A 27,280-nucleotide genomic window follows, 5' to 3' on the forward strand; every position below is an offset into this window, starting at 1 on the left:
CGTGACTGGCCTCACCGTGACACACATTCCGTCTGGGGGCCCCGGGGCTTGGCATCATCAGGAGGACACAGTGCGTCTTATTCCCAGCACCTGGCAGGGTGTATTCAACAGCCGGGATATTCAGTGTTTATTGTCATTCAACTTCTAGAACCTGGTCTGCCCCTCCAATGTCGTCACCTGACCCTCCTCTGCACGTGCTCATCACTCCTTCTGTACCAAATCGCCGGCTGTTTCCTGAGCACCCCCGCCTGCTTGGACCACAGGGTTCCCTGCAAATCCCATTCACCCTTTCAGACAGCAGCAGCATTCTGCCAAGTGACCTCCCTCCCAGCACCCAGGTCCCTCGTCGTGCTCTGCTCCCTCTCGGTGATGGATGCCCACCTCCCCCCCACCCCCGCTCTTGACCAAGCTCCTGGAAGGAGAATCGACATCCATGCACTTTTCAGTTTCCAGCATTAGGCGCGTAGCTGTATCCAGTAACTGGCACCACTACGTCATGCTGTCGAAATAGAAACCTTAAAAAAATGTTTCCCCGATTTCTCTCCGCAGCTTTTCTTTTGAAATTTTTGGCGAGCTTTATGAGGTGTACTGTTTGCACCATCAGAAGAGCGAGGGGTTTGCCTCTGTCTTGCTGTACCACAACTTCCTATGTCTTTAGAAACCACCCATTTCAGACAACGCACCCACCCAGATGCTCAGGGATGGCGTGCCTTTAGCGGTTCCAAGGAGTTGAGGCGCGCAGAGAAGAGAAACAGGCAAACGGGTTACCTCTTCCCTGTAAGGTGCATTCCTGGGATTTCTCTCCCCCGCACCCAGTTGAAGCTGAAGACTTATTTCTTGTTTTATTGCTCCATCTGCTGGCAAGATCACAGAACATCTTTCTCACCAACATCTTAAATCCCTCCTAGAAAAGTGAAGGTTTGTATTGTATCATTCCAAATGGTGCATTTTTTAAAAAGTGAAGCCACTCCCCAAAAAACCTAATTGGGCGTCTCCCCTTTCACATAAATCCTTTAAGTGTGTCTGATGTCAAGATCACAGATCTTGTCTTAAATTTCTCAAAATTCTCTAGGCATAAAAAGCACCTGGTGACTCTTAAAATTCTTTGCTCCCATCCCAAACCTCTTGAATCAGGATTACCTGGGAATGTGCTTTTCAGAAGTTCCCCCTTCTGGGATTTTACAATCAAGTGAGTGCGGTAAACCCTGAAATCCAGCCTGTTCCCTTCGACCCCCAGAGGAGACCGCAGACTTGGGGAGATGGCTTGGGAAACCTTGCGCGCCGTCCAACCCCAAGCCCCCTAAACACACGCTTCAGTATTAATAAAATATAATGTGTGCTGTTCAAATGCGGCTTTAAGACAAGCCCCTCTAGATAACTATCGCCACTAACCCCCTACACTCCATCCTTAAGAAACTATTGAATTGGGGCGCCTGGGTGGCTCAGTCGGTTAAGCGACTGCCTTTGGCTCAGGTCATGATCCTGGAGTCCTGGGATCGGGTCCCACATCGGGCTCCCTGCTCAGCAGGGAGTCTGCTTCTCCCTCTGATCTCCCCCCTTTCATGCTCTCTCTATCTCATTCTCTCTCGCAAATAAATAAATAAAATTTTTAAAAAATATTGAATTATTACTGGACGTAACTAGCCACATAAGGAGTCCCATTTTCCAGCCTGACGAATAACTGTCGTCCTATTTTACGATGCTTACGATAGTTTTAATTGTGTTGGGTTTGCCCAACGACGAAACAAATTCCTATCGAAGGCATCTAATTCCCTCGTATCAAGGTGGACCCGGGAGCAGCTGGGGCAGCATCACCAGCAAATTGTCAAGAGATGGTGATTAGCCGACGGGCCAACTGAACCTGCCGAATCAGAATCCCTAGGGGAGGGGCGGAGCCGTCCGTGCTTTAACCAGCCCCCCAGGTGATGACGCAGGTGAGTAAGGCTGACGACCGCTGCCGTGCACGTCCACGCGCGTGCACCCCGCACACCATTTGTGCGCACTTAAACGGGCAGGTGCACGTCCCTCCGCCGCTCCGGCTCTGGAATGCACTTTATTTACTTGCGGGCAAAATTCCAATCTCATTTCTCTGTTTGATGAGCTAAATAGCTTCTAATTCGAAGGAGCCACCCAAGGTTCAGTCCGCTGTTCTGCACCTGGTCCCACTCTCACAACTGACCCAGGCCCTACCCCTCGCACTGCGCTGCTCGGGAGCTGGCAACAAGGCCAGCGCGGGCCACAGGGCACGGCACGAGGCCTGGGCGGGGCGGGGCGGGGCGGGGGCGGGGCTCGCCTGGCCCCGCCCCGTCCCCACCCCCTCCCCAACCGCCATGCGCGTGCCGGCCAATCAGGGCGCAGCGCGCGCACGTCCTCGCCGCGCCGTTAGCCGGCTGTCACGTGCCGACGAGTTCGCCGCCCGGCGCAGCTGTCCTTCCGCCTAGGAAAGGAACGCCGCGCTCCTTCCGCCGGCGTCCGCGCCCGCGACGGCCCACGCGTGGGAGGGAGCCGCGGCTGGCGGTGAAGTGACGGCGAGCGGTGCGGCTCCGCGGGCCGGAGGAGCGCGGCTCGCTGGCTTGGGCGTCGGGGCGCGAAGTCCCGGCGCGGAGGGATCCTGCGTGGGGTGACGGTTGGCGGCGCGGCGGCTGTTAGGGCGGCGGCGGCGGGGTGCTGAAGGGATTCAGCGGAGTGGGAGTTGCGGCGGCCGGGTGCGCGGGCTCTCCTGCGGCTGCAGCGGTGGGCCTGGTGAGGCGGGGCGCCTGGGGGACCGGGGTGCGTGGGCTTGGGGGTGGCGTGCCGTTGGAGGGGCGCCGTGGGCGGTGGGGGGCGTACCGTGGCAGTGCGGGGGGAGGGGGGCCTCTTCCAAGGTCGGGGAGCATTCTGGGACGTTGCTGGGGCTTGGGGGCTTCCTGCCTGGTCAGGGAGCATTCCTGGATGCTGCTCAGGGTTGGGGGCGCTGCTGAGTTCGGGGGGCACTGTCTTGGTCGAAGGGGTCCCTCCTGGACAGTACAAGGGCTGGGGGGCCGCTCCCGGTTTGGGGAGCACTGTCTGGGTTGGGGGTGAGGTCGTTCCTGGACAGTGCTAAGGGTCCGGGGCATTGGTGGGCACTGCCTGGGTCACAGGGCATTCCGGTCTGCGGGGGCGGGTGCCGGGGCGGCGTGGCTCCCGGCGGACAGCAGTTTGAACGGTGTTGTTTCTAGCTGGGACGATGGTAGGCACCACCTCGGAGTCTTACTTGAGGGTGACCGTGGAATTTGTCGCCCATCGGGGGTATCCCGAGGTTGGAGGGATACAGCCGGGAACCCCAGCTGTACCGGGCAGCCCTCCACTCCGGGCCTGCATACCCCACCTGCGTGTGGTTACGGGGTGTCTTGGGTGATGTGAGAACCACCTGGAGGCCAGCTGGGATGAACTGTGGACCCGCTAGGTCAGGAGTGGGGGCCTCCTCTGTCTAACTGGTGTTTCCAGCAAGTTCCAGGTGTTGCTGGAGAGAAATCCCGTTTTGAGAGCTGCGCTGTAAAAACACTGGAGGTGGCAGCTCAGCTTATTACTGCTTTAGAAAACAACCCAAACCTCCCGTTACCGCGAGGCCCCCCCCGCCGTAGCTGGGTGCCGGGACCAAACTACGACTAGCAGCCTAGCGTGCAGGTGTGCGGGAGGAGGAAGGGAATCCCCGCACAGTGTGGGAGCTGCTGTAATGCAAGGGGAAGAGAGGGGCACGTTCGCAAAGGCTGTCCCCTGGTGCACGGTGGGTCGCGAGCCTCTGTGGCCCCTGTGTGGAAGAAGAGAAGTCTCGTTCTGCGCACCGTCAGTAGGAGACCCGAGCGTGTTCGCCAGCAGGTCCCGTGTGCCAGCGAGGTGTGTGTGGCTGTCGTCCTGATACGGCAGTATAAATGCACACAACTTCAGAGTGGCGTTAAAAATTAGTTCTAAAATGCTGGCACTTCAGATCACATTCTGAACCTACTCTGGAAGCTGTGGAGTCAGAGTCAGATTGTGTAGGGTTTTGTGATTCGGTGAGTCCACGCGTTTGCTTCTAATCCTGTAGAACGTAATAGGAAGTCAGCGAGGTCTCTCACTGTTGGAGAACATCATTAGATTTGTCTCTAGGAAGGTCCTCATCGAACAAAAAATTTTAGAAGCTGTGAAAACAGAAAAGATGAAGACCTGACTTAAAGTGATCTTAAATGTAAATGATGTCGCAGGCTGCCTCTCGGTATTTAGAACCTTCAGTGGTCTCTCATCGCATTGAAGGTGGAATCAGCTCTCCCTCCTGTTGCCTGCAAGGCCCTGCGCATTCTGATGCACCAGCTCTCCTTCCTTAGTGCGCTGCAGCCACGCAGGGCATCTTCCAGCTCCACAGGCGAGCCGCACTCTCCACACTTCACTTTTTTCTGGAAGCCTGGTACCATGTGCCTGCCGCTTCCTGATCTCTTGCATCTGTTTAAGTGATGGCTTCACGGGAGGCCGACTTCAGTACGTAGATTAGTTCCTGCTTGCTTTTCTGTAGGAACATCCTGCTTATTTCCTTCATTAAACTTTTAAAAACTTGTCGGTACAATTTTATTGCCTTTCCCACTAGGGCTAAGATGTGTTGAATGCTCACTGTGTGCCAAGCACTTTACAAGCCCATCATGTGTGTTCTCACTTGAACCACATGCTGGACCTGCGTGGTAGGTTATTAAAACTCCGTTTCACAAACAAAGACGTGAATCTCAGGTTATGTCCCTGCTGTGAAGGAGTCGCGTTCGGGCAGACTAGCTCTGAGGTCCCCACCCTGCGTGACCTGACGACAAGGCTTTCTGCTCTGGTGGGGCTGGGGGGTGCATCCACTTTATGCATGGTGGTCTCTCTGATCCTAACATGGGCCCTGGCTCCCAGCCACTTACACTGTGGTGTTGAGATGGCGAGCGCTGTGCGGTCCAAAGGAGTACGAGCAACAGAGGAGGCATTGGGAGAGCAGGGGCTCCGTCCTTTTTCTTTAGAGGCACAGTGGATGGTCGTGCCGCTCACCAAGAATGAAACTGGGGTATGTAAATGGTGTGCTGTAGAGAGAGGTTTGGGTGTGTGTAAGCTGCACGTGGCGCTGTGGGAGGACTCAGGAGGATGCGGTGGGCACGTGGAAGAGTTAGGGAAATGGGCCTGACCTCAAACAAGCAACACGGGCCCAGCTTCATAGATACATACCCACGTGTGAAAGAGCTAGTCACCGGCCCTCCGACGTCTCTTTAACAGTTTTTCCAAAGTCTGGTTGAGATAGTAATTCGACAAAAAATGGAAGTCTATATTAAAACAAGTCTTGCACTTTAGCCCTGCCACCCAGCACACCGCCCAGTGCACAGTAAGGACTTGTGTTTGTTGAAGGCAGGGGTATTGCCTTCAACTCTGTTAGGAGAGGCTAGAAAAATAGGTGCTGATTCAGGAGCTTACTGTGGAATCTTCAATACATCTAAAGGGAACATTGTAGAAACCGTCAAACGTAGTTGTGTGTGTTGTGTTGTCTTTACAACTGTTTCCCCTTGAGGAAGAAGAATGACTGGGCGAGCCAGAGCCAGAGCCAGAGGACGGGCCCGGGGGCAGGAGACGGTGCAGCACGTGGGGGCCACTGCGGTAAGTGCTCTACCTTTCACCTACACAACGTGTACCCGAAAAACAAAAACCTGCTACGTCTTTATCAGCTTAGGCTGTTGAAGATAAGTTTAAAAACTGTCCTGTGAAGGACATAGGAGCCGAACAAGGATGATCCTGTTTTATTTCCTGAGCATCTGAAGAGCTGGTTCTTTAGTTAGTGACTCTTTTTTTTTAAATTTTAGTGACATTCAATTAACATATAGTGTAGTATTAGTTTCAGAGGTAGAGTTCAGTGATTGATCACTGTGTATCACACCCAGTGCTCATCACATCACATGCCCTCCTTCATGCCCATCCCCCAGTTAGTGACCCTTCTTGAAGAAACTTCTCTATAGGAATACGATACTTGGTTACCAGCGTAGGTCAGTTCTCTTTGAATGTCTTAGACTTGTTGAAGACTGTCTCCTCTGACCTGTGACCTTTTGACATGAAAAGCATGCCGTTTGTTTGCATCTGTCGCCGTAGAGTCAGCAGCCTGGCTACGTCCAGCCCAGGCCTCAGCAGCCGGCAGCAGAAGGGGAATTAGTTGGCCGTGGACGACAGAGAGGAGCAGTAGGAGCAACAGCCAAGTCCCAAGGTGAAGGGGGGGGGTAAAAAGACGTCATGTGCGAGCGCAGTAGTAGACGGGAGATGGTAGCCGGGGTCCAGAGTCGCTGTAAGGGGTCCCGGCAGTCCTTCAGGAAGAACAGGCCCTCTCTCGGCTGTGCAGCCTGTACTTAAGGAAAGTGCCACAGGATTTCTTTTCTCCTTGGAGGTGAAAAAGGATATTCTTGCCAGGGCCCTGTGTTCGCTCTCAGAGAGCGATTAAGTTCTAAACTAAGCATACATGTGCTTTTTCATTAGTCATTTGAGAACACTGTTTTGGCATCTTTAGTGATTTCGTCACAAGCTGGATTGTCTTTAACATTTGTAACTTTGGTTTCCTTTGTGTTGTACTGGCTTGCCCTGTTTCTTGAGTGCAAAAACCAAGGCCAAAATTAGGACCGCTGGTGAGGTCAGAACACCAGTTCTGATTCCAAAAATTGTGTTTTTTCTGTGCTTTGTTATAAACATGAAGTATTTGGATGCTTGATGTAAGATTTTTCTACAGTTACATTTGGTTTTGATACAGGAAACACCCCTATGCACACGGGGAATTAATGTAAGGACGTGGCTTTCCAGCTGGGATGGGCGTGGGAAACTAGTGTGGAGGCGGCCGGATAGCGAGGAGACAGAGCTGCTTTACTCCTTGCGCTACGTTCCCACCTCCTCAGGTGTTTCATCACAGCCGGTGACGTCCATGAACAGTAGAGGATGAATCGAAGGTCTTAGGGCGGTGTAAGCTGTGCTGTGACCACTGCTGGGCACCCTGGAAACTTCCTGAAATGACAGCGGGCCAGTCTCTCCGCACACAGAGCGCTCTTGGGAAACCCACCCACCATGTCCAGCAGCCGGGGGGAGAGTGGACAAGGGAGATAAAGGCTGTTGCTGTTTGTGCTGCACCATTTTATTTTTTGCCATTTTACAAACGCTGACAGTTGGAAAACATGCTGCTCCCTGTGGGCTTGTAGAGGTGTACCAGCTTTTGGATGGCATCTTGTCCCACGTAGCAGCCGCGATGGTACCATTCACTAGTAGGTCCCCTCATGGGAATGCAGCCGTCAGACTGGGAGGGTGCTGACTGTTCTGCTCGGTGCCCACCCTGCAAACACCTGAGCAGTAGGAGTCGCAGCCGCTGTCCTGTATCCGTAGAGCGTCCCTGCACCAGCTGCGCTCCATCATACGAACCAAGTGGTAGAACAGCATTAGCTTCGTATCTTTAATGAATACACGTGATTGTATATGCTTTTGTATAGACAAGTTTGCAGAAAAACATCAGTTACTAGTGCTGCTTTTGAAGAGTCAGGGCTAGAGGGTCTTTTTATCCAATTATTTGTTACTTTTTTTTTTCCCCCTCAAACAAGGTGTGTTATTTTTCAAGATGTCTGATGAGAATTCAGTCATGGGCACTCATCTCTTTAAATGTATAGGATTTGACTCAGTTTCTTCTTTAATCTTAATACCTGAGTTTCTATGAAAGTCTGAACTCTGATCTCTAAAAAGCTAGTATCTAACTTTTTATGTAACGGTCACTATGAGGAATAAATAATACCTGGAATAACAAATGCAAGGCCCTATTTCACAACTTTTCACTGCTGTTGTAAGGATTATATCTGAGAAGTATTTGTCATAAATGTTCAAGTATCTACTAAATTTTAGAAATAGACAAGTTTAACAGATTTATTGTAAATGAGACCTCGCTTAGGACCGTGATTTTCATTCTTTAAATGGGGCATGGATACGTGGAGGGCTCGTAAACAGCAGTAGCAACATCTGATTTGTGTTTTTAATCACTCCAGCAGCTACATGGGAAGGGAAATTCTAGGCACACCTGGGAGATACTGCAGGTTGGTTCCAAACCAGTGCAATAAAGCAAAATCATAAAGCGAGTCAAATGAATTGTTCAGTTTCCCAGGGTATATAAAAGTTGACACCATACCATAGTCTATTAAGTGTGCGGTAACGTTACGTCTAAACGATGTACGTATTGCTAAGAAATGCTAACCATTATTTGAGTTTTTCAGCAAGTTGGAATTACTGATCACAGATCACCATAACAAATATAATAATGAAAAAGTTTGAAATGGTGTGAGAATCGCCAAAATGTAACACAAATGAAATAAGCAAATGTTGGAAAAATGGTACCGGTAGACTTGTTTACCACAGGGTTGCCACAAATCTTCAGTTGTAAAAACTGCAGTATCTGTGAAGCACAATAAAGTGAGGTATCCTTATAATTAGCAAGCTTTCCAATTTTATTCATTCTGAAACCTGTCCACTTTACAGATTGACACGCAAACTTTGGCTAAGTATAAAAGTTGTGCTGTATGTAGAGGGAAACAGACTTCATCACTGTTTATATTCAGAAACTTACAGTCAGGTTTTTATATCCAGAACTGAATTTTAAGATAAATTCACATTTTTCAGGAAAAAAGCCTCTTTGACCTGTTACTGTTACCAGCTTGGATTCAGTATGCCTGGCTTGTGTTAGTATAGTTAATCACCCAAGGCCAAGGCTACTTTAAATTGAAAGTCTCTGGGATAAAAAAACTCAAGGGAAACAGAACAGCTCTATATTTAAAAGACTTTTAAATAGAGCCTCTGACTATCCTGAGGTATAAGAACCAACACATTTAACAACACCTTTAAAGGGCTTTTATAAATTACATCTTCATGTAAGACTGACATGCCTGTGAAGTTCGTCAGTTTTTCAGGTAAGGAAGGTGAAGCTCACGTTAGAGTAACTTGCTTCCAGAATATATCAGGAACCAATATTTTGTTCAAGCCGCTGTTCCTTCTCTAACGAAAAAGTCCAGAAGTTGGCAATTCGGGGCTAGTCCTGGCATTTGTGGTTAGAAGAAAACTGGGCTTTTCAGTCGTTTTGTTCTTTTGTCCCGACTTCTGTCATTAAGACTTAGGTTTGGTGATCACATCCAGATTCCAGGCAAGATTGGCAGGGCAAGGGGTCCAGAGGACATAAACGCTGGCTACTGACTCCCTCTCAAGGCACTTTCCCAGAGGGTGATCCAGTAACTTCTGGTAAATCTCTTAGGCCGTCCTTACCTGCAGGGAAGGTGGAATTGTAGTCCATTAGGTACACGACTCTAAAAAAACCTATTTTTAAAAAGAAGACTGAGAGATTGGGAAGTCCACTAAAGTCTCTGGTACTTGAGGTATGGTCCCCGTTAACTGAAAGCTACAATTGTAATGCCAGACGACAAAACCCATCTTCATTCTTTGGCCCACATCATACTGTTGACAGGAGGTACTTCGTATGTTGTACAAATTGAAGGATTTAATAATTCTGGAAATTACAACCAGCTTTTGAAACCACATGAACTGCTAGCTAACCTATCCCACTAGGCCATGTGTATGGTGGCCATGGGGTACGCACAGGATGATCCCATCTGTTCTTAAGGGAATTAGTGAGGAAATGACACTCTGGACATTTGCACATTAAAACCTATGAACCACCAATTGCTACAGCGATAAGTGTGTCATAAAACCATGAAAAACACTGCTGTTTAGGCTCTTACTTAGGTTGTTATCAGAACTTAGCAGTACAGAATAATGATTTCCCAGTCAACAAGTGTGCTCCTGAGTTCTTGAATGCTGGGCCCAGTTGTCTTAGTTTTTTACAGGGATGTATGTCTTACAGGGGAGCAACTGAGTTTGGCTGGGGCAGTGGCAAGGAGGCTTTCAAGAAGTCATAGCTAAGGTCCTCTGTTTGGCCAGCAGATACATAAAACGTTCTGATGGAATTCCTGTATGTTATCTGTAGCACCTCTGTAGCTTTTGGGTTTCATGTACTTTGGGAATTAATTTCATCATTCTTTATTTCATGTTTCATGTGACATAGGGTATCATTTTTTTTTTAAGAGCTCCAGATATCTGCTGGATTTCAGGAGTTATCGTTAGCAGAGAGAGGAGGTCGTCGTAGAGACTTTCATGATCTTGGTGTGAATACAAGACAGAACCTTGACCATGTTAAAGAATCAAAAACAGGTGGGTTAATTATGAAGAATGCAGTTTCCTGGGATTACTATTCCAGTATACAGGACACTGAATTGAAGCCCTTTACTTCACGTATTTACTTGTATGATGCAGTAGTAGGAAGAAAAGGCACATTTGGTCAGGATCCTGCATGGCTTTTCCATTTCCCTCTCTCTCTTGGCTTTGATGAAATAGGTTATTAGTGTCTTCAGCTGCACTGGAATGTTTTACTAAGTGTTACGTAACTTTTTTCTTTTAAAACTTTTTGCCATAGAGAGATTTGGTTGGTTCTGTTGTAAATTACTTGGTCTAAGGAGGATTTATTCCTAAACAAATGCTTGTAGCAACTTACCTGGATAGGATAGTCGTCCTCAAAGTCAGATATCTGAGAACTTCAGTGTCATATCCTATTCCTAGCCTTTTGTTTATAGAACTGTGTCTGCCTTGTCATGGTAGGAAAGATTTCAGGGAAGAATAAACTCGTTATTGCGTTAATGAAACGTGACTCGCTTTTACAGGTTCTTCAGGTATTATAGTAAGGCTGAGCACTAACCATTTTCGATTGACGTCCCGTCCCCAGTGGGCCTTATATCAGTATCACATTGACTATAACCCGCTGATGGAAGCCAGAAGACTCCGCTCAGCTCTTCTTTTTCAACATGAAGATTTAATTGGAAGGTGTCATGCTTTTGATGGAACAATACTATTTTTACCTAAAAGACTACAGCACAAGGTTATTTTAAAATGTTGGGTTGGGGAGAGGGTGATGAAGGATTTCCACTTCAGAGCAGAACTGCCACAATGTAGGGTAGCTTTTAGAGAAACTCCAGTGGTCTTCTGTCTTATGGTGTGTATAATGAACCCAGAGGGGACTTTGGTATTATTGTTTCATTTTCAAATCTACCTGAATAACTTGATGACAAATATAATATGGGCCCGTAAACACTCTTCTCATAGTCATTCTTTTTTTAATTTAAAACTTTCCCATACTTTTCATTGCTGACTTACTAGCAGGAATTACGTAATTGGGGTTATTAGTTTCTTTTAACAATTAAAAGTTTGGTTTTCCACTCCTTTGGCTCAGGTTACTGAAGTGTTTAGTCAGACCCGAAATGGAGAGCATGTGAGGATAACAATCACCTTAACAAATGAACTCCCACCTACATCACCAACTTGTTTGCAGTTCTATAATATTATTTTCAGGAGGTATGTTAGTGTTTTCTTAACATTTTACTAAGAAAATTGAAAACCTAGAGAAGAGTTGAAAGATCGGTGTGGTGAGTCCCTGTGCATTAGAGATACTTACCAGTATTTACTCCTCTCTTCTGACCTTTCAATTTCTAGGCTCTTAAAGATCATGAATTTACAGCAAATTGGACGGAATTACTATAACCCAAGTGACCCAATCGATATTCCAAATCATAGGTTTGTATGAAATGGAAGCTTTCTGTTCCTTAGGCATAATTACAGACTTTGAAAGCGATGCTCTAATTTGAAATAATCAAATTTATTACTGTGGCTATTAATGGTACCAATCATTTTAAGTAAACATTTAACTTAAAGGAGACATCCTAGAATACTTGGATTTAAAAAAAATCACATGCTGTTCATCTATCACTAGGGAAGCGTGAAGAGTTGTCCAACACTAAGTTTGTATTTGCTCTTGGGGAACAAAATTTATGAGCTAATGAAGATTGTTTCAGAAGTTCCTATAGTGTATCCAAGTGCAGCACACACAGTTTTTAGGTTTATTATAATAACTACAGATGCTTTCAGTTAGACTGGCAACTTTTTCAAGTCTTACCAACATAAAAAATCATCGAATAAAGTTAGTGTATTCAAAGTGGAACTTAAATTATTATACTATAAAATAATGTTCATTGTTGAGGATCTTAAAAAGAGGGATCTTTATCTGGATCCATGTAAAACCTAGAAATAACTAAACTTACTCAATTCAAAAACTTTTGTACTTTAGACGTAGTTAATAAAGGAGAATAACACAACTTGATATACACAGAACATGTTAGTGTCATTCATAGGGGTCACTTCATAGCTCTCATTCTGTTTGACAGGTTGGTGATCTGGCCTGGCTTCACCACCTCTATTCTTCAGTACGAGAACAACATCATGCTTTGCACTGACGTCAGTCATAAAGTCCTTCGCAGTGAAACCGTGTTAGATTTCATGTTCAACTTATATCATCAAACAGAAGAACATAAATTTCAAGAACAAGTTTCTAAAGAACTAATAGGTCTAATTGTTCTTACCAAGTAAGACTGCTTTTTAAAATACAAAATAATCATTTTGCAAGTCTTAAGATCCTGTAGCTTTCTATTTCATCCTGTTAGAAAGTAGGGTTTACGGTGGAGGAGTGGAAATAGCATGAAAACGGGGAAAGGGTGTTTGTGACCTTTCTCAAGACGCAAGTTGTCAGGGGGAGAATGCTCCTTTGAAAAGGACAAAGATCTAATGACTTCTTTTTAGTCTTTGTTTTATTTTCTAGTAGTTCTTTATTCAGTTCCCCCCCCCCCCAATCTAGCATGGTCTTTAAGAAATTTTCCCTTTCTATTCCCGTGACGTCATACATTACTAAGTGATCTGGAGGTTTATTTTTTAGAGACTGCATACTATCTCCATCTAGCCACCTCTTAATACCCTTTCTACCATTCTAATCAAATACTAATAAATCTCAACCATTCCACAGATATAACAATAAGACCTACAGAGTAGATGATATTGACTGGGACCAGAATCCAAAGAGTACCTTTAAGAAAGCAGATGGTTCTGAAGTCAGTTTCTTAGAGTACTACAGGAAGGTAAGAAGGTCATGTTGGCTTTATCTTTTTCATGTGAAGTATTTAGGCCTTAGGAAAAATGTGAACTATTTTCAGTGGGATTTTCTTGTACACAGGGAACAACTTGCTTTGGAAACTGTATATAAATATATTTATTAAGGCAATCATAGCATAGTCTAGCTCATTATCACACGAGGAGTGCTTGGTCCTGTTTTCTTTTTCCCAGTAGAATGAAAGCTTGTATTTGGTTTTAAGCTTGTGGAGGACAAACAGGGTCATTGGTAATGAACAACACAAGTTTACTGTACTGACCCGTATCTGTAATGAACACTTCCTTAACTTCACCCAGGGGTGGGGGTTGAAGATAGCTACATCCCCAGTTGTCAGTTCTGCTAAATCTGCATATGGGTCAACTCTGTTTTTATTCTTTATTTAAATTCAGTTTAGTTAGCATATACTGTATTATTAGTTTCGAGGGTAGAATTTAGTGATTCATCAGTTGCGTATAACACCCAGTGCTCATTATATCACATGCCCTCCATAATGCCCCTCACCTAATTACCCATCTCCCCACCTGCCTCCCATCTAACAACCTTCAGTTTGTTTCCTGTAGTTAAGAGAGTCTCTTATGGTTTGTCTTCCTCTCTGATTTCATCTTATTTTAAAATTTTCCTTCCTGTCCTCTATGTTCATCTGTTTCGTTTCTTGAATTTCACGTATGAGTGAAACCATATGGTATTTGTCTTTCCCTGACTGACTTATTTCACTTAGCATGATACTCTCTAGTTCTATTCATGTCGTTGCAAATGGCAAGATTTCATTTTTTGATGGTTGAGGTAATATTCCATTGTATATATGAACCACATCTTTATCCATTCATCTGTCGGTGGACATCTGAGCTCTTTCCACAGTTTGGCTATTGTGGACATTGCTCCTAGAAACATTGGGGTGCATGTACCCCTTCTGATCCTCACATTTGTATCTTTGGGGTAAATACCCAGTAGTGCAATTGCTGGGTCATCGGGTAGTTCTATTATTTTTTGAGGAGCCTCCATACTGTTTCCAGAGTGGCTGCACCAGCTTGCATTCCCACCAACGGTGAATGTAAGAGGGTTCCCCTTTCTCCGCATCCTCACCACCATCTGTTCATTTCCTGACTTGTTAATTTTAGCCATTCTGAGTGGTGTAAGGTGGTATCTCATTGAGGTTTTGATTTGCATTTCCCTGATGCCGAGTGATGTTGAGCATTTCTTCATGTGTCTGTTGGCCATTTGGATGTCTTCTTTGCAGAAATGTCTGTTCATGGCTTCTGCCCATTTCTTGACTGGAGTATTTGTTCTTTGGGTGTCGAGTTTGATAAGTTCTTTATAGATTTTGGATACTAGCCCTTTACCTGATAAGACATTTGCAAATATCTTCTCCCATTCTGTCAATTGCCTTTTAGTTTTGTTGACTGTTTCCTTTGCTGTGCAAAAGCTTTTTATCTTGATGAAGTCCCAGTAGTTCATTTTTTTTGCCTTTGCTGTTTCCTTTGCCTTTGGAGACGTGTCTAGCCAGAAGTTGCTGTGGCCCAGGTCACAGAGGTTGCTGTCTCTGTTCTCAAGGATTTTGATGGATTCCTATCTCACATTGAGATCTTTCATCCATTTTGAATTTATTTTTGTGTGTGCTGTAAGGAAATGGCCCAGTTTCATTCTTCTGTGTGTGGCTGTCCCAATTTTCCTAGCACCATTTATTGAAGAGACTGTCCCTTTTCCATCAGCTATTCTTTCCTGCTTTGTTGAAGATTAGTTGACCATAGAGTTGAGGGTCCATTTCTGGGCTCTCTGTTCTGTTCCATTGATCCATGTGTCTGTTTTTGTGCCAGTACCATACTTCTTGATGATGACAGCTTTGTAATAGAGCTGGAAGTCCGGAATTGTGATGCTGCCAGCTTTGCTTTTCTTTTTCAACATTCCTCTGGCTATTCAGGGTCTTTTCTGGTTCCATACAAATTTTAGGATTATTCGTTCCATTTCTTTGAAAAAAGTGGATGGTATTTTGATAGGAATTGCTTTGAATGTATAGATTGCTCTGGGTAATATAGACATTTTAACAATATTTGTTCTTCCACTCCATGAGCGTGGAACAATTTTCCATTTCTTTGTGTCTTCCTCAGTTTCTTTCATGAGTTTCTATACTTTTCAGAGTATAAATCTTTTGCCCCTTTGGTTAGGTTTATTCCTAGATACCTTACGGGTTTTGGTGCAATAGTGAATGGGATGGAGTCCTTGATTTCTCTTTCTGCTGCTTCATTGTTAGTGTGTGGGTTAATTCAACTTTTGTTCTACATATTGACAAATTCACCTTGTTTCATATAGGCTAGATCATTTTATTGTGTGATTTTCTAACCCTAGTTTCATACAGATGATTCTAGCTGTGGGTGTGGTAATCCTTGAAAAAACAGCAGAGGCAAATAGCAAGAAAGACCTACTGCCAACTAGAAGAAAGTACAGTGTTTACATCAGAACACACACTAACGTTGTTGTTCAGGGATAAGCAGGTCTGGCCACGTATCCTTAGAAAGTTGCATTCCATTTGATATGCTCAGTTACAAGTGCAGAAGGAGTATTTCTAAAACATGAATCAGTTAAAATCTTAATGCTTGTCTTTTAAGTGCTAAGATTTATCTCATTTTTCCCCACTTTCAGTACATTTCCTATTTCTAAAAAGCTGGGTAAAGAAGCTGTTACATGTTTGTGTCTTATGTCAGAATTACACATCAGACTGGTGGCCTCGAAATGTCTTTGTACCGTGTACTGTTGCCTGAGCTTCAGCTGCTCTGCTATGAACGAAAAGGTCAGACGGCACTCTGGAGGGAAATGACTCTCTGAGAAGCCGCATTAAGAGCTGCTCTTCTTTTGGGCAAAATGAAAACAGGCCAGGGGCCATCTCAGCCTGATTTCCCTACCACTGTTTTCACCCTCTTAACTCCTTGAGAACCGCAGCCATGTTTAACCTAGATTCATTCTGGGTGTGAGAGTTACTGTGAGAAATGAGCATTTTTCTCTAGTTTCCTAATCCCTGTCGTGACAGGAAGTGCCGGTATATATCAACAGCAATTGCAAAGGAGACACCCGTGGAAAGTTTGGCTTCCACCTGAAGCCAGGCCAGGGGACATTCTCCTTCTCTGACTAGCAGTGAGTCTTACGCGCCAGCTTACTGCTGTCTAAGCGGCTTCTACTGGTTGACATACCTCAAGGTTCTGCCTGGAACCCCCAGTTACTCCACAGTAACTTTTTAGGTGATCTCCAGACTCGTCTGTGCTATGTTCACGGTTCTCAGATTTCTAGCTCTAGCCCAGACGTGTCTAAGCTTATTTGTTCTCAGTAAGTGCACATCTCAAAGACCCCTTCCATGTGACCAACGCTGAATGAGTTCTGGCCCCTGACCTGGCCTGTGTGCAGTGCTCTTGATCAGCGCAGAGACTGTAACTTCCACAAGGTCAGGGGTTTTGTGGTTTATGTCCCCCTAGTGCCTTGGAAGGCACTTGGGTGTCTGAGTGAGTGAACACATGCATAACAGGTAGTTAAAGCCTCAGACCTGCATGCCTCTTCTCACCCTGCAGCGACGCTGGAGGCCTCGCTGTCTGAAATGCCTCCATCCTCCTCCTCCTCTGGCCGCCCTCTTCTGGGTGGACCCTGTGCCCATTCAGCTGGTCTCCGTTTGCATTTCTCCTGCTTTCTGATCCACTTTCAAACTCCTACAGTTCTGATGTTTTTCTTCTACCCACAGTATAGACGTGCACTGGTGTGTGTCCAGTGAGACCCTGAGTGACGTAGCCCCTGCCTGCGTGTTGGTGCTCGCCTGCCTCCTTGCTTGCCCTGGCCATCTCCTCTGACCCCAGGCTCCTGCTGCCTGGGACACTGTGCGCACCTGACTCGTGTTCTTAGGCTTAGTCTCAGCTCAGATGATTTCAGAAGACTTCTCTCACAGCCAGGGCTGACTGGGCGTCTTCAGTAGATAGAGTCAGTCAGAATGGGGTGAGGTTTGAAATGTTTCAAAGAATCACAGCTTTCTTGGGACTTCCTAGTAGAGATACAGTTTTCCTGATAAGTGATGGCTTGGATGTTCTGCATTAAAAAACCTATTTTAAGAAGCACTCAGAGTGGGAGAGAGAAGGGCCTTTGAAAGGGAGGATCATGGTCAGTTTTTAAAAGAAAAGGTTTGACAGTAATGTTAAATGCAAGTGAAAGTACTAGGTTTTTAGATGTAGGGGAAGATGTTAAAAGAACTGACAGGCTTTTGTTTGGGCCCTAAGAATGTAGGAAGGGGATCCCTAAGTTGTATAACAAGGAACTATGCACTGAAGGCCCATTGGTGAGATAGAGTGGACGTAGGAATGCATCTGACTCCACTCCCACACTCTTGCTCATGTGTGCACCCAGTAAGTGACATGCAAGGGAGGGGGCATTCAGTGGGTGGACCCCGATAAAGAAGATGGTGTGATGAAATACGTAGTGTAGGCACATGGAGCAGCTGTCAGATAAGAGGGTTCTTGAAATTTCCTTACCCAAAATAGGAAAATGAGCTTTTTCCCTGAATGGTTGGTAAAGAGTTCAGTATAGGACAAGGTCAGAACAGACTAGAATTCACAGTCTCTTAGTTCCTAAGGGTAGGTGGCCTGGACCTTGGCATCGGACGGGAATAAGGACAAGAAGTACTTCTCTGCTGGTGAACGGCCGTCACGGTGCTCAGCCCTTGTGTGCTGTATCTAGTGATACACCTTCTTCTCTGAAAGTGAAAAGAGAGCATACAGGAGATGCTGGGAAAGAGGGTCTCAAGAACATTGGGCCGGAAACTAGCGGAGATGACACAAGGAAGCCTGTCCTGGTTCCAGGGCTGGAGGCCTGAGGCCCTCAAGCCATCTCATGCATATATGTGAACTCACCAAAGTCAGCAGTTTTTGTTTTTTGGTTTTTTACCAGTTGTGAAAACTTACCTTAGTGATTGCATGTGGGGAATCTTAAGACTATTGAATTGAGGGGTGCCTGGGTGGCTCAATCAGTTAAGCATCTCAGGTCATGATCTCAGGGTCCTGGGATCGAGCCCCATGTCGGGCTGCCCGCTCAGCTGGGAGTCTGCATCTCCCTCTGACCGTCCCCCTCTCGTGCTTGCTCGCTCTCAAATAAAATCTCTTTGTTGTTGGTTTTTGTTTTTTTTTAATCATATATCATATACGTATAGTAGTACATCATTAGTTTTTGATGTAGTGTTCAGTGATTCATTAGTTGCATATAACACCCAGTGTTCATCACATCATCTTTAATGCCCGTCACCCAGCTGCCCCACCCCCCACCCCTCCTTTCTGTAACCCTCAGTTTGTTTCCCGGAGTCCAGAGTCCCTCATGGTTCATCAAATCTTTTAAATAAAAAGACTACTGAATTGAAATTCACCTTCTACCTTCTGTAAAAACTTTTCCTAATTAAAAATGTTCTCTGGCATGCAAACCTCTTCCTTCACCTCATGTATTGTTATTTCAGGGCTTGTTTCCTAATACCACTTTTCACTGTAATAACTAGTGGTTTTGGAGGAATTCTGTCGTAAGGACCCAGAGATACACAGGCTTCTCTGTTTCTAAACCAAAAAAATCACTGAGTGAACTGAGACTAAAATTCAGAATTTAGATGGTCAAGGGCAGTGAGGCTCTAGTTTTTAGGAAGAAAGATGAGGTACTCAGTAACACCTATAAATGACAAGTCATTCTAGTAGGATTAAAGATGCACTTTTGAAGCTTTACTTTGCTATTGGCATCAATTCTCAATTTAAAAAAAAAAATCCCTTTTTCTTTGTCCATTGATCTGTTACTAAAGACATTTACATGAACAGTGTTACCTTCTTTTCTTAACTAGCAATACAACCAAGAAATCACCGACTTGAAGCAACCTGTTCTGGTCAGTCAACCAAAGAGAAGACGAGGCCCTGGTGGCACCTTGCCAGGCCCTGCGATGCTCATTCCAGAACTCTGCTATCTTACAGGTACCGCTGCAGTGGGGCTGCCTTCCCTGTCTCTCCTAGGAGCCCCATCAGCCCCTGGAAAAGCCCTTCCTGCTGCTGCTTCTCCTTGCACTTTCCCTCACTCTTCACCAGTTTGCACTCCAAATATTGAGACGTGATCCTTGTTTGTCTAGTGATACACCTTTCAACATTTTATTTGAAGGTCTAACCGATAAGATGCGTAATGATTTTAATGTGATGAAAGACTTAGCTGTTCATACAAGACTGACTCCAGAACAAAGGCAGCGTGAAGTGGGAAGACTCATTGATTATATTCATAAGTAAGTCCTCTGCATCCCACTGGGGCATGGATCCAGTTTTGTATTATTTTCTGTGGGTTGGGGGAGTGAGAGGAGAAAGTCATTTTGTTTTTCTTTTGTATTTGCAGTATTTGGGGTGGGGTTCTTTGTGTTTCTAGGTGAGCCTGCTCTTTGTCAGGGAATATTAAAGTTAAACTCTGTAGCCCGTGGCCTTTTCTAGTTCTATTAGCAAAAGGCAATAAAGCAGAAGGTGAAATGTCTTGGACAAATTTATTTTCTCTCTTTAACATAGAGGGGTTTACTTTGAAGGGAAGGTAGTTTGGGCATCAGAATTAGTTAGGGCGCCTGGGTGGCTCAGATGGTTAAGCGTCTGCCTTCGGCTCAGGTCATGATCCCGGGGTCCTGGGATCGAGTCCCGCATCGGGCTCCCTGCTCCTTGGGAGCCTGCTTCTCCCTTTGCCTCTCTCTCTCTCTCTCTCTCTCTCTGTCTCTCATGAATAAATAAATTAAAAAAAAATCTTAAAAAAAAAAAAATTATAAGTTAAAGTCCATCCTGAAGAGACACAGAGACACGATGAGGGAGAAGTGGAGAGCCTGTTTTCTTGGCATTCTCTCTGGGATTTCAGTCCTGAGAGAAACAGGAAAACGTATCATAGGTTGGCGTGGATCTCTGTTTGCGTGTGTCTGTTTTTGCTGTGTTTGCTTATGTTGAGTGGTACGTAAATATGTTAAATTTACAGAGATGATAATGTTCAGAGGGAGCTTCGAGACTGGGGTTTGAGCTTTGACTCCAACTTACTGTCCTTCTCAGGAAGAATTTTGCAAGCAGAAAAGATTCACCAAGGTGGAAAAACAGTAAGGCAGTTCTTCAGTTGTCAATCCCATCAGATTTGGGTCTGGTTCACAGTTAATTTAGTAGGAAAACCCTGTTACATGGCAGTCTGTGTTCCTAACCTCCTCTTCTCTCCTCCCACTTCCACTCTGTCAACTCCTGGGAGCAAGGAGGCGGGCATGGGGGAGCCTGTAGCTTGGTCCTCACAGGCACCGGGGAGACTTCACTGAAGGCTGGCTTGATTTGTTTCTCATAGCAGAATTACTTAAATTAAGGTAGAGAAGAATTGTAAGTGATCGGGTTGGTATTTTATCTGCCGCTGAAGTGATCTTTTATCGGAAAACTTCCAATTTATCTGGCTTCATTTTTGCCTGGACTATTTGTTTGTAGGGTTATATAGTAAATATTGTGATGCCTTTTATGTTTTCTTCTCAGAAAAGGGAAGCGAGGATTATAAAAATATTTTTGTGTAATGGCAGCACTGCAAGTGCCAGAACTTTAAAAATCCTTTTATAAAAAACTGCCCTTCTGCCTTCTAAGTGTTGTAGGAACAACAGCCTAACCATGTAGCTTAATGTCCTAACAGCGGTTGTGTTTATTATTCCTGTAGAAATGGTCAACGTATACACCTCTGTGCCGCAGGTGTGGGGGAGGTGGGCAGGACATGGAAGAAGCACTGGGGGTTTCCTCTGTGAGAACTCGCACCACGTCACAGGGCTTCGAGTTGGTTAGCTTTCTGCCTTGCTTGCTTTCAGTACTCAACACCTCCATCAAGTTGCCTAACTTTCCAAGCCGTGTTTGTTTTGTATCTTTATCACAAGGGACGTAACGCCTGTCCTTGTCACGTCTTAGAAGATGAAGGAGAGTGCAGGAAGCACCGAGGGGAGGGCCTGGGGTGAGAAGTACTTGTGTACCAGCTGTGACAGGGTCCCATCATCCTCGGACACACTTCTGTACCTTTCTCCCCCGCTGGGGCATTTTGTTTGTCCCTAGAGTCCAAATGGAAGAGTAGTGCCCTAAGGGTCAGAATGCCACGGTAGACTTATTACAGACTTGTTGGCTTTGTCACTGAGAACATACAGCGGAATTCACAGTGTCTCTGAACTTTCTTCTAGTTTGATTACAATCCACAATTTGCAGATTGGTCAAAAGAAACAAGAGGTGCACCATTAATTAGTGTTAAGCCGCTAGATAACTGGCTGTTGATCTATACTCGAAGAAATTATGAAGCAGCCAATTCATTGATACAAAATCTATTTAAAGTTACACCAGCCATGGGCATACAAATGAAAAAAGCAATAATGTAAGTTTATCAAGTCATTTCTACTCTGAAAATTGATTAGTAGTCATTTGGAGGGTGTGGGAACGCCAAAGTGATTAAAATGTTAAACACATTAACTAGATTGTTTAAAGATCTGATACAGTTCCCTGTCACTGGGATGTAGAAATGTATTTTAGTAACTGAGAATGGGGAGAAAACAAGCAATACGGTTTCTCAGATTATTTATTTTGCTGTTTGCGTTAGAAACAGCCTTTTGCCTACATGGCCACTCTTGTTTTTATTTTCTATTTTATACAGAAGTGTTTCGTGTGTGATAATCTATGGGAAATTGTTTATGCATGGTACATTTTTCATTACTTTTTCTGAATGTTGGATAATGAATTTCCGTTCTAGGATTGAAGTGGATGATCGAACTGAAGCCTATTTGAGAGTCTTACAGCAGAAGGTTACATCAGATACCCAGATAGTAAGTAACTGATACATGGGCAGTTGTCCTGGAATGACTTGTTCTAAAAAGTGCATTTGTAAATCTTAGAATTGGAGTTTGAAATGCTGTAATTCGGTTCACAACCTGGTCACAGAAAATACGGACCTCACCTCCGTAAGGTGGCGCTGTTAACGCTGGCCCCAGTGGTGTGGCTGCAGTTGGTGAAGGAGGGCTGGGGGCACAGAGCCGTCTGAGAGGTATTTGGATTCCAAGGCTTTAGTTCCATGAAATTCCGTGGGGAATAGGCGCACAAGTAGAAGTTAGTATGTGGTTGTTCAGCACACGTACCACCGGATAAGTAAGGAGGTGGCCAAGACAGATGAAATGATAGACAACACATGTGCGTTGCTTTAAAGCTAAGAAGTAAATTGGCTTCAACTAATCTGTTCGCTTTCTAGCCCTTCATCTCCTACTCAAATGCCACAGGCAGAGCACTATTACGTTGTCTGCAGTAATGACACCTGGGATGGCAAAGTGATTTTGTTGGGGGCGAGAGAAAAGAGGGAAGAATCTGGGAGTGTAAATCAGAGAACACAGCAGTGAGTCAGCTCTAAACACAAACTTGGATTGGGCAGGAATTGGTTGTTTGATTTCCAGCGTTTGAGATCTAATGGACGCAAAACACTGGGAGTTGAAGGTGTACAGTGGGATCCTTTGATGCGTGTGTATGTGGCAGAGTGATTATCTCAGCAGGGCTAGCTCCCTCCTCCGTCAGCTCACATAAATTACAGGTTGACTTGTTTTGTACCCAGAACATTTCAGATCTAGCTTGAGCCCCTCTCAAGTGCACAACTCAGCATTGTTGACTGTACAGTAGATCCCCAGAGCTTACTCAGTTCAGACCTGGAAGTTTGTGCTCTTTGACATCTTCCCATGTCCGGCAGGAGTGTGTTTAGATGAGGCACTCTGGTCCCCAGACCTGTCCCATGGACTGGGAAGTTTCATAGTGGGATCAGGGTCTCAAGCCAGAGCTTTAAAAGTGAAAAAGCCATGAGCCTAGGTGGGTCGTCAGTAGATGAGAACTGTGAGCATGGTAGAAGATCTTCTGTTTGTCCACCTGTAGGTTATCACTAGTTTTGCCCTGTTTCCTACCTCTAAGTTATTCCAAGCGGTACTAGAGCATATTTAACTAAATTCCCATGGTGTTCAGTTTTGAGTCATCAGCTTCACATGGTTTCCTTCCATTTATTAGCATCTATCGCTGGGTGAGTGGAGTGGGCAGTACCCAGCAGTGAGCGTGCTGCTTGTCAGCTCTGTGGCAGAGACCCGTGTCTGACATTTATGCCCGGTGGGCAGGCTTGCCTCCCGTTCTCTTCCTTGAGCTTCATCAGCTTCCTGATTCTTTGTAATGAGAACATTCTTTTGGTTTCAGGTTGTTTGTCTGTTGTCGAGTAATCGGAAAGACAAATACGATGCTATTAAAAAATACTTGTGTACAGATTGCCCTACTCCGAGTCAGTGTGTGGTGGCCCGGACTCTTGGCAAGCAGCAGACAGTCATGGCCATTGCTACCAAGATCGCCCTGCAGATGAATTGCAAGATGGGAGGGGAGCTTTGGAGGATTGATATGCCTGTAAGTTTGATTTAACTGGTACATAAAAGTTTTCATTGTCTGAGAAAAATGGATTTGCTTTCTAAATACTGCTGGTATTCTGTTGTATCTAAAACTGCAGTATTTTTGTTAAAGCTAAAGCTGGCGATGATAGTTGGCATTGACTGTTACCACGATACCACAGCTGGACGGAGGTCAATTGCAGGATTTGTTGCAAGTATCAATGAAGGGATGACCCGGTGAGTGCAGGGGTGGGTGGCAATGCATTAACTGCTAGACATGGCAGGAGCAGGTGGGCATGCAGGGCCGATGTTCTGGGGGTCTGCAAGGCTCGAGGTTTGGGGTTGTGTTCCTTCTTTCTTTACAACCTGTCAACTTCTTATATTAGATAAGCAAGAAAGTTAGGGAAGTAAAAGAAGTTAGCTACCCTGCTGTTTTCGACTTTGTTCATTGGCCCTTAATCTATAGTAGTCAGATTGCATTTCAGGCTATTTTATGATTATTTCTGTTTGGGGGAGGGTGTATCTCATTAAATGCAACCATCCCTGAGACTTCTTTAATAATTTTTTTTGACTGCTGAAATGTACTTTAAAGTTTTTGTGTTAACTTTATTTTGGAAAATCCACTTCAGTTTACCCAGTCACTTGTGTTTCAACATATATCATTACTTTTCAGTGCTTTTCTTAGAACTAAGAGAATTTTCAAGAATAGGAAAGGATGGAAATTAAAAATGTATTGGCATGAGCATGTTGCTAATGGGTATGTTTCTCTAGGTCTTATATCTTTCACAAGCGTGAAATCTGTAACAAATGTCTTCTAAAGAGCAGAGCAGGAAGTGGGCTCCTTATGTGTACTAAGGTGTAAGCCTATGAGCTGTCTCTGGGTATCATAGTTTAAATTTTATTTTTTCCTCAGCAAGGGAATTATAGTATTGATTTGTAATAAAAGAAAGCTGCTTTTGTGCTGTTATGAGTGTCTTGTTCTGTTTAGATTTCATAAAGTATTGGAAATGTTAGCAGGTATCTTGAGAAGGGTTAAACATTACAAGCTGCTGAGAGGAAATAAATGCGAAGTGCTTCAGAAGGAACAACTTGTAGACAGTATCGTTCTCACCCTCGTCCTTGTCTCTCTGAACAGCTGGTTCTCTCGCTGTGTATTTCAAGATCGAGGACAAGAGCTTGTAGATGGGCTCAAAGTCTGCTTGCAAGGTTAGTCTCCTATAGTGTTTCCATTCCTAGTCTCTGAACTGGGGTCTTCAGGAAATTATCCTCAAGTTATGTTGTTGAAATTCTGGGCAGAATTTGATAGCAACACACCGTTTTTATTCTGTGTTAATTGATTTAAAACTTTTCTGGCTTGCTTTCAGCTGCTCTGAGGGCTTGGAATAGCTGCAATGAATACATGCCTAGTCGAATTATCGTGTATCGGGATGGTGTAGGAGATGGTCAGTTGAAAACACTGGTTAACTACGAAGTACCACAGTTTTTGGATTGCCTGAAATCCGTTGGTAGAGGTTACAAGTAAGCATGCAAACTGTAAAGCATTTTCTCTTTATAAAATTATACCTTTTTATCTTTGAAATTAGTGTTCCCGAATGCAAAGGTAAGTGAGAGCCTAATAACCTCAGGGGTGTAGCGAGGCTTGAGGGTGTGGAAGGGGGAGGAGCTGGACATGCAGAATGGTCACGGAGAGGGTCCCTCCCTTCAAGGAGTGGAAAGACACATGAAGACACTTTGCCAATTCTCTGCCTGCCATCTTTCACACCTAAAGCCTTGACATGTGGGCATCTGAGAATTCCAGTAGCTATATAGGCATCCACAGAATTGGTTATTAGAATAAATACCAAGCCATCTTAATTTACTCTTTCTCAATTTCTTGGTATAATGAATACCTATTTGATTTCTTTGTGAACTTGACTGGTACTTGATCTAGGTAAGATGGTTGGCATGTGTTTAGTCTCCTAGGAGATGTTGTTACTTCTCCTTTTGGATGGTGTGCACATGCAAGGGTGGTGTGCTTGGCGCCCCTAAACCCGTACTGGGGTCCGTCCTCCTCTGCTTTCCTACAGACCTCCTCGTCTGTGCCATTGGGCAGTGACAGTGCGTACCAACTCCAGACCGCTGTTACAGTAAGTTACATTTTGCTGCTCTATCAGATTGTGAGCAGGCTGAGATCAGGGACTGTTGTATTAAGAGCTTATTAATGCGGGGCACCTGGGTGGCTCAGTCGTTAAGTGTCTGCCTTCGCCTCAGGTCATGATTCCAGGGTCCACCTGGGATCGAGCCCCACATCGGGCTCCCTGCTCGGCGGGAAGCCTGCTTCTCCCTCTCCCACTCCCCCTGCTTGTGTTCCCTCTCTCGCTGTCTCTCTCTCTCTGTCAAATAATTAAATAAAAATCCTTAAAAAAAAAAAGATTATTGCATCATAAAGATGTGTGAATCTGATTTTTAAGGATACTCAGGAAATCCGAGAGGCCTGTTTGTGTGCTAGCACGTGCATATTTTGCAACACTGGTTATCATTGTCAGACCTTTCTAGCCAGCATTTGGTATTGTTGTAGAAATGAGCTATTTTGAAACCCATTGACTGACTATATTTGGGCTCAGGGTGATTTACTGACCTGTGGGGCAGGCATTAAGATCTTGCTTCTTATTTCTAGCTGAATCGGAGGGCACTTCCAGGTCTTCTGTGGCCAGATTCTACACATTTTTTTAAATTTTTAATTGATACATCAATTAGAACAATGTTTACTTAAAATTTATTTAAATTCACTTAACATGTAGTATATTAGTTTTCAGAGGAATTTCGTGATTCATCACTTGGCATACAACACCCAGTGCCCTCCTTAATGCCCATCTCACCCAGTTGCCCCATCGCCCCCCCCCGCCCAGCAACCCTCAGTTTCCTAGAGTTAAGAGTCTCTTGTGGTCTGCTTCCCTTTTTATTTTCATCTTATTTTCCCCTCCCTTCCTCCATGCTCCTCTATTTTGCTTCTCAAATGCCACATGAGTAAAATCATATAATTGTTTTTCTCTTATTGACTTATTTTGCTTAGCGTAATACCCTCTATTTCCATTCACATCTTTGCAAATGGCAAGATTTCATTTTTTGATGGCTAAGTGATATTCCATTATGTATATATATATGTGTGTGTCTGTGTGTGTGTATATATATATATACACACACACACACACACACACATACCACATCATCTTTATCCATTCATCTGTCAATGGACATCTGGGCTCTTTCTACAGTTTGACTGTTGTGGACATTGCTGCTGTGAACATTGGGGTGCAGGTGCCCCTTCGGATCACTACATCTGTGTCTTTGGGATAAATACCCAGTAGTGCAATTGCTGGGTCATCGGGTAGTTCTATTATTTTTTGAGGAGCCTCCATACTGTTTCCAGAGTGGCTGCACCAGCTTGCATTCCCACCAACAGTGAATGTAAGAGGGTTCCCCTTTCTCCGCATCCTCACCACCATCTGTCTTTTTCTGAGTGGTGAATTTTAGCCATTCTGAGTGGTGTAAGGTGGTATCTCATTGAGGTTTTGATTTGCATTTCCCTGATGCCGAGTGATGTTGAGCATTTCTTCATGTGTCTGTTGGCCATTTGGATGTCTTCTTTGCAGAAATGTCTGTTCATGGCTTCTGCCCATTTCTTGACTGGAGTATTTGTTCTTTGGGTGTCGAGTTTGATAAGTTCTTTATAGATTTTGGATACTAGCCCTTTACCTGATAAGACATTTGCAAATATCTTCTCCCATTCTGTCAATTGCCTTTTAGTTTTGTTGACTGTTTCCTTTGCTGTGCAAAAGCTTTTTATCTTGATG

General features: G+C 44.7%; 1 protein-coding gene across 1 annotated transcript in view; it reads left to right on the forward strand.

The window, feature by feature from the left end:
- Positions 1-5,527: 5,527 nt before the first annotated feature.
- The window catches only part of PIWIL1 (piwi like RNA-mediated gene silencing 1), a 30,580-nt gene continuing 8,827 nt past the window's right edge, over positions 5,528-27,280 (forward strand). The window contains exons 1-17 of the mRNA XM_021698637.1: positions 5,528-5,607; positions 6,094-6,205; positions 10,087-10,212; positions 10,719-10,933; positions 11,285-11,406; positions 11,545-11,625; positions 12,273-12,470; positions 12,905-13,016; positions 18,888-19,014; positions 19,196-19,313; positions 20,033-20,147; positions 21,240-21,427; positions 21,800-21,872; positions 23,266-23,466; positions 23,581-23,684; positions 24,583-24,653; positions 24,812-24,965. Coding sequence (XP_021554312.1) covers positions 5,530-5,607; positions 6,094-6,205; positions 10,087-10,212; positions 10,719-10,933; positions 11,285-11,406; positions 11,545-11,625; positions 12,273-12,470; positions 12,905-13,016; positions 18,888-19,014; positions 19,196-19,313; positions 20,033-20,147; positions 21,240-21,427; positions 21,800-21,872; positions 23,266-23,466; positions 23,581-23,684; positions 24,583-24,653; positions 24,812-24,965 — 2,195 coding nt within the window. The 5' untranslated portion in view covers positions 5,528-5,529. The remainder of the gene's footprint in view (positions 5,608-6,093; positions 6,206-10,086; positions 10,213-10,718; positions 10,934-11,284; positions 11,407-11,544; positions 11,626-12,272; positions 12,471-12,904; positions 13,017-18,887; positions 19,015-19,195; positions 19,314-20,032; positions 20,148-21,239; positions 21,428-21,799; positions 21,873-23,265; positions 23,467-23,580; positions 23,685-24,582; positions 24,654-24,811; positions 24,966-27,280) is intronic.

The sequence above is a fragment of the Neomonachus schauinslandi genome, chromosome 14, assembly GCF_002201575.2.
Source record: "Neomonachus schauinslandi chromosome 14, ASM220157v2, whole genome shotgun sequence".
Lineage (NCBI taxonomy): Eukaryota > Metazoa > Chordata > Mammalia > Carnivora > Phocidae > Neomonachus > Neomonachus schauinslandi.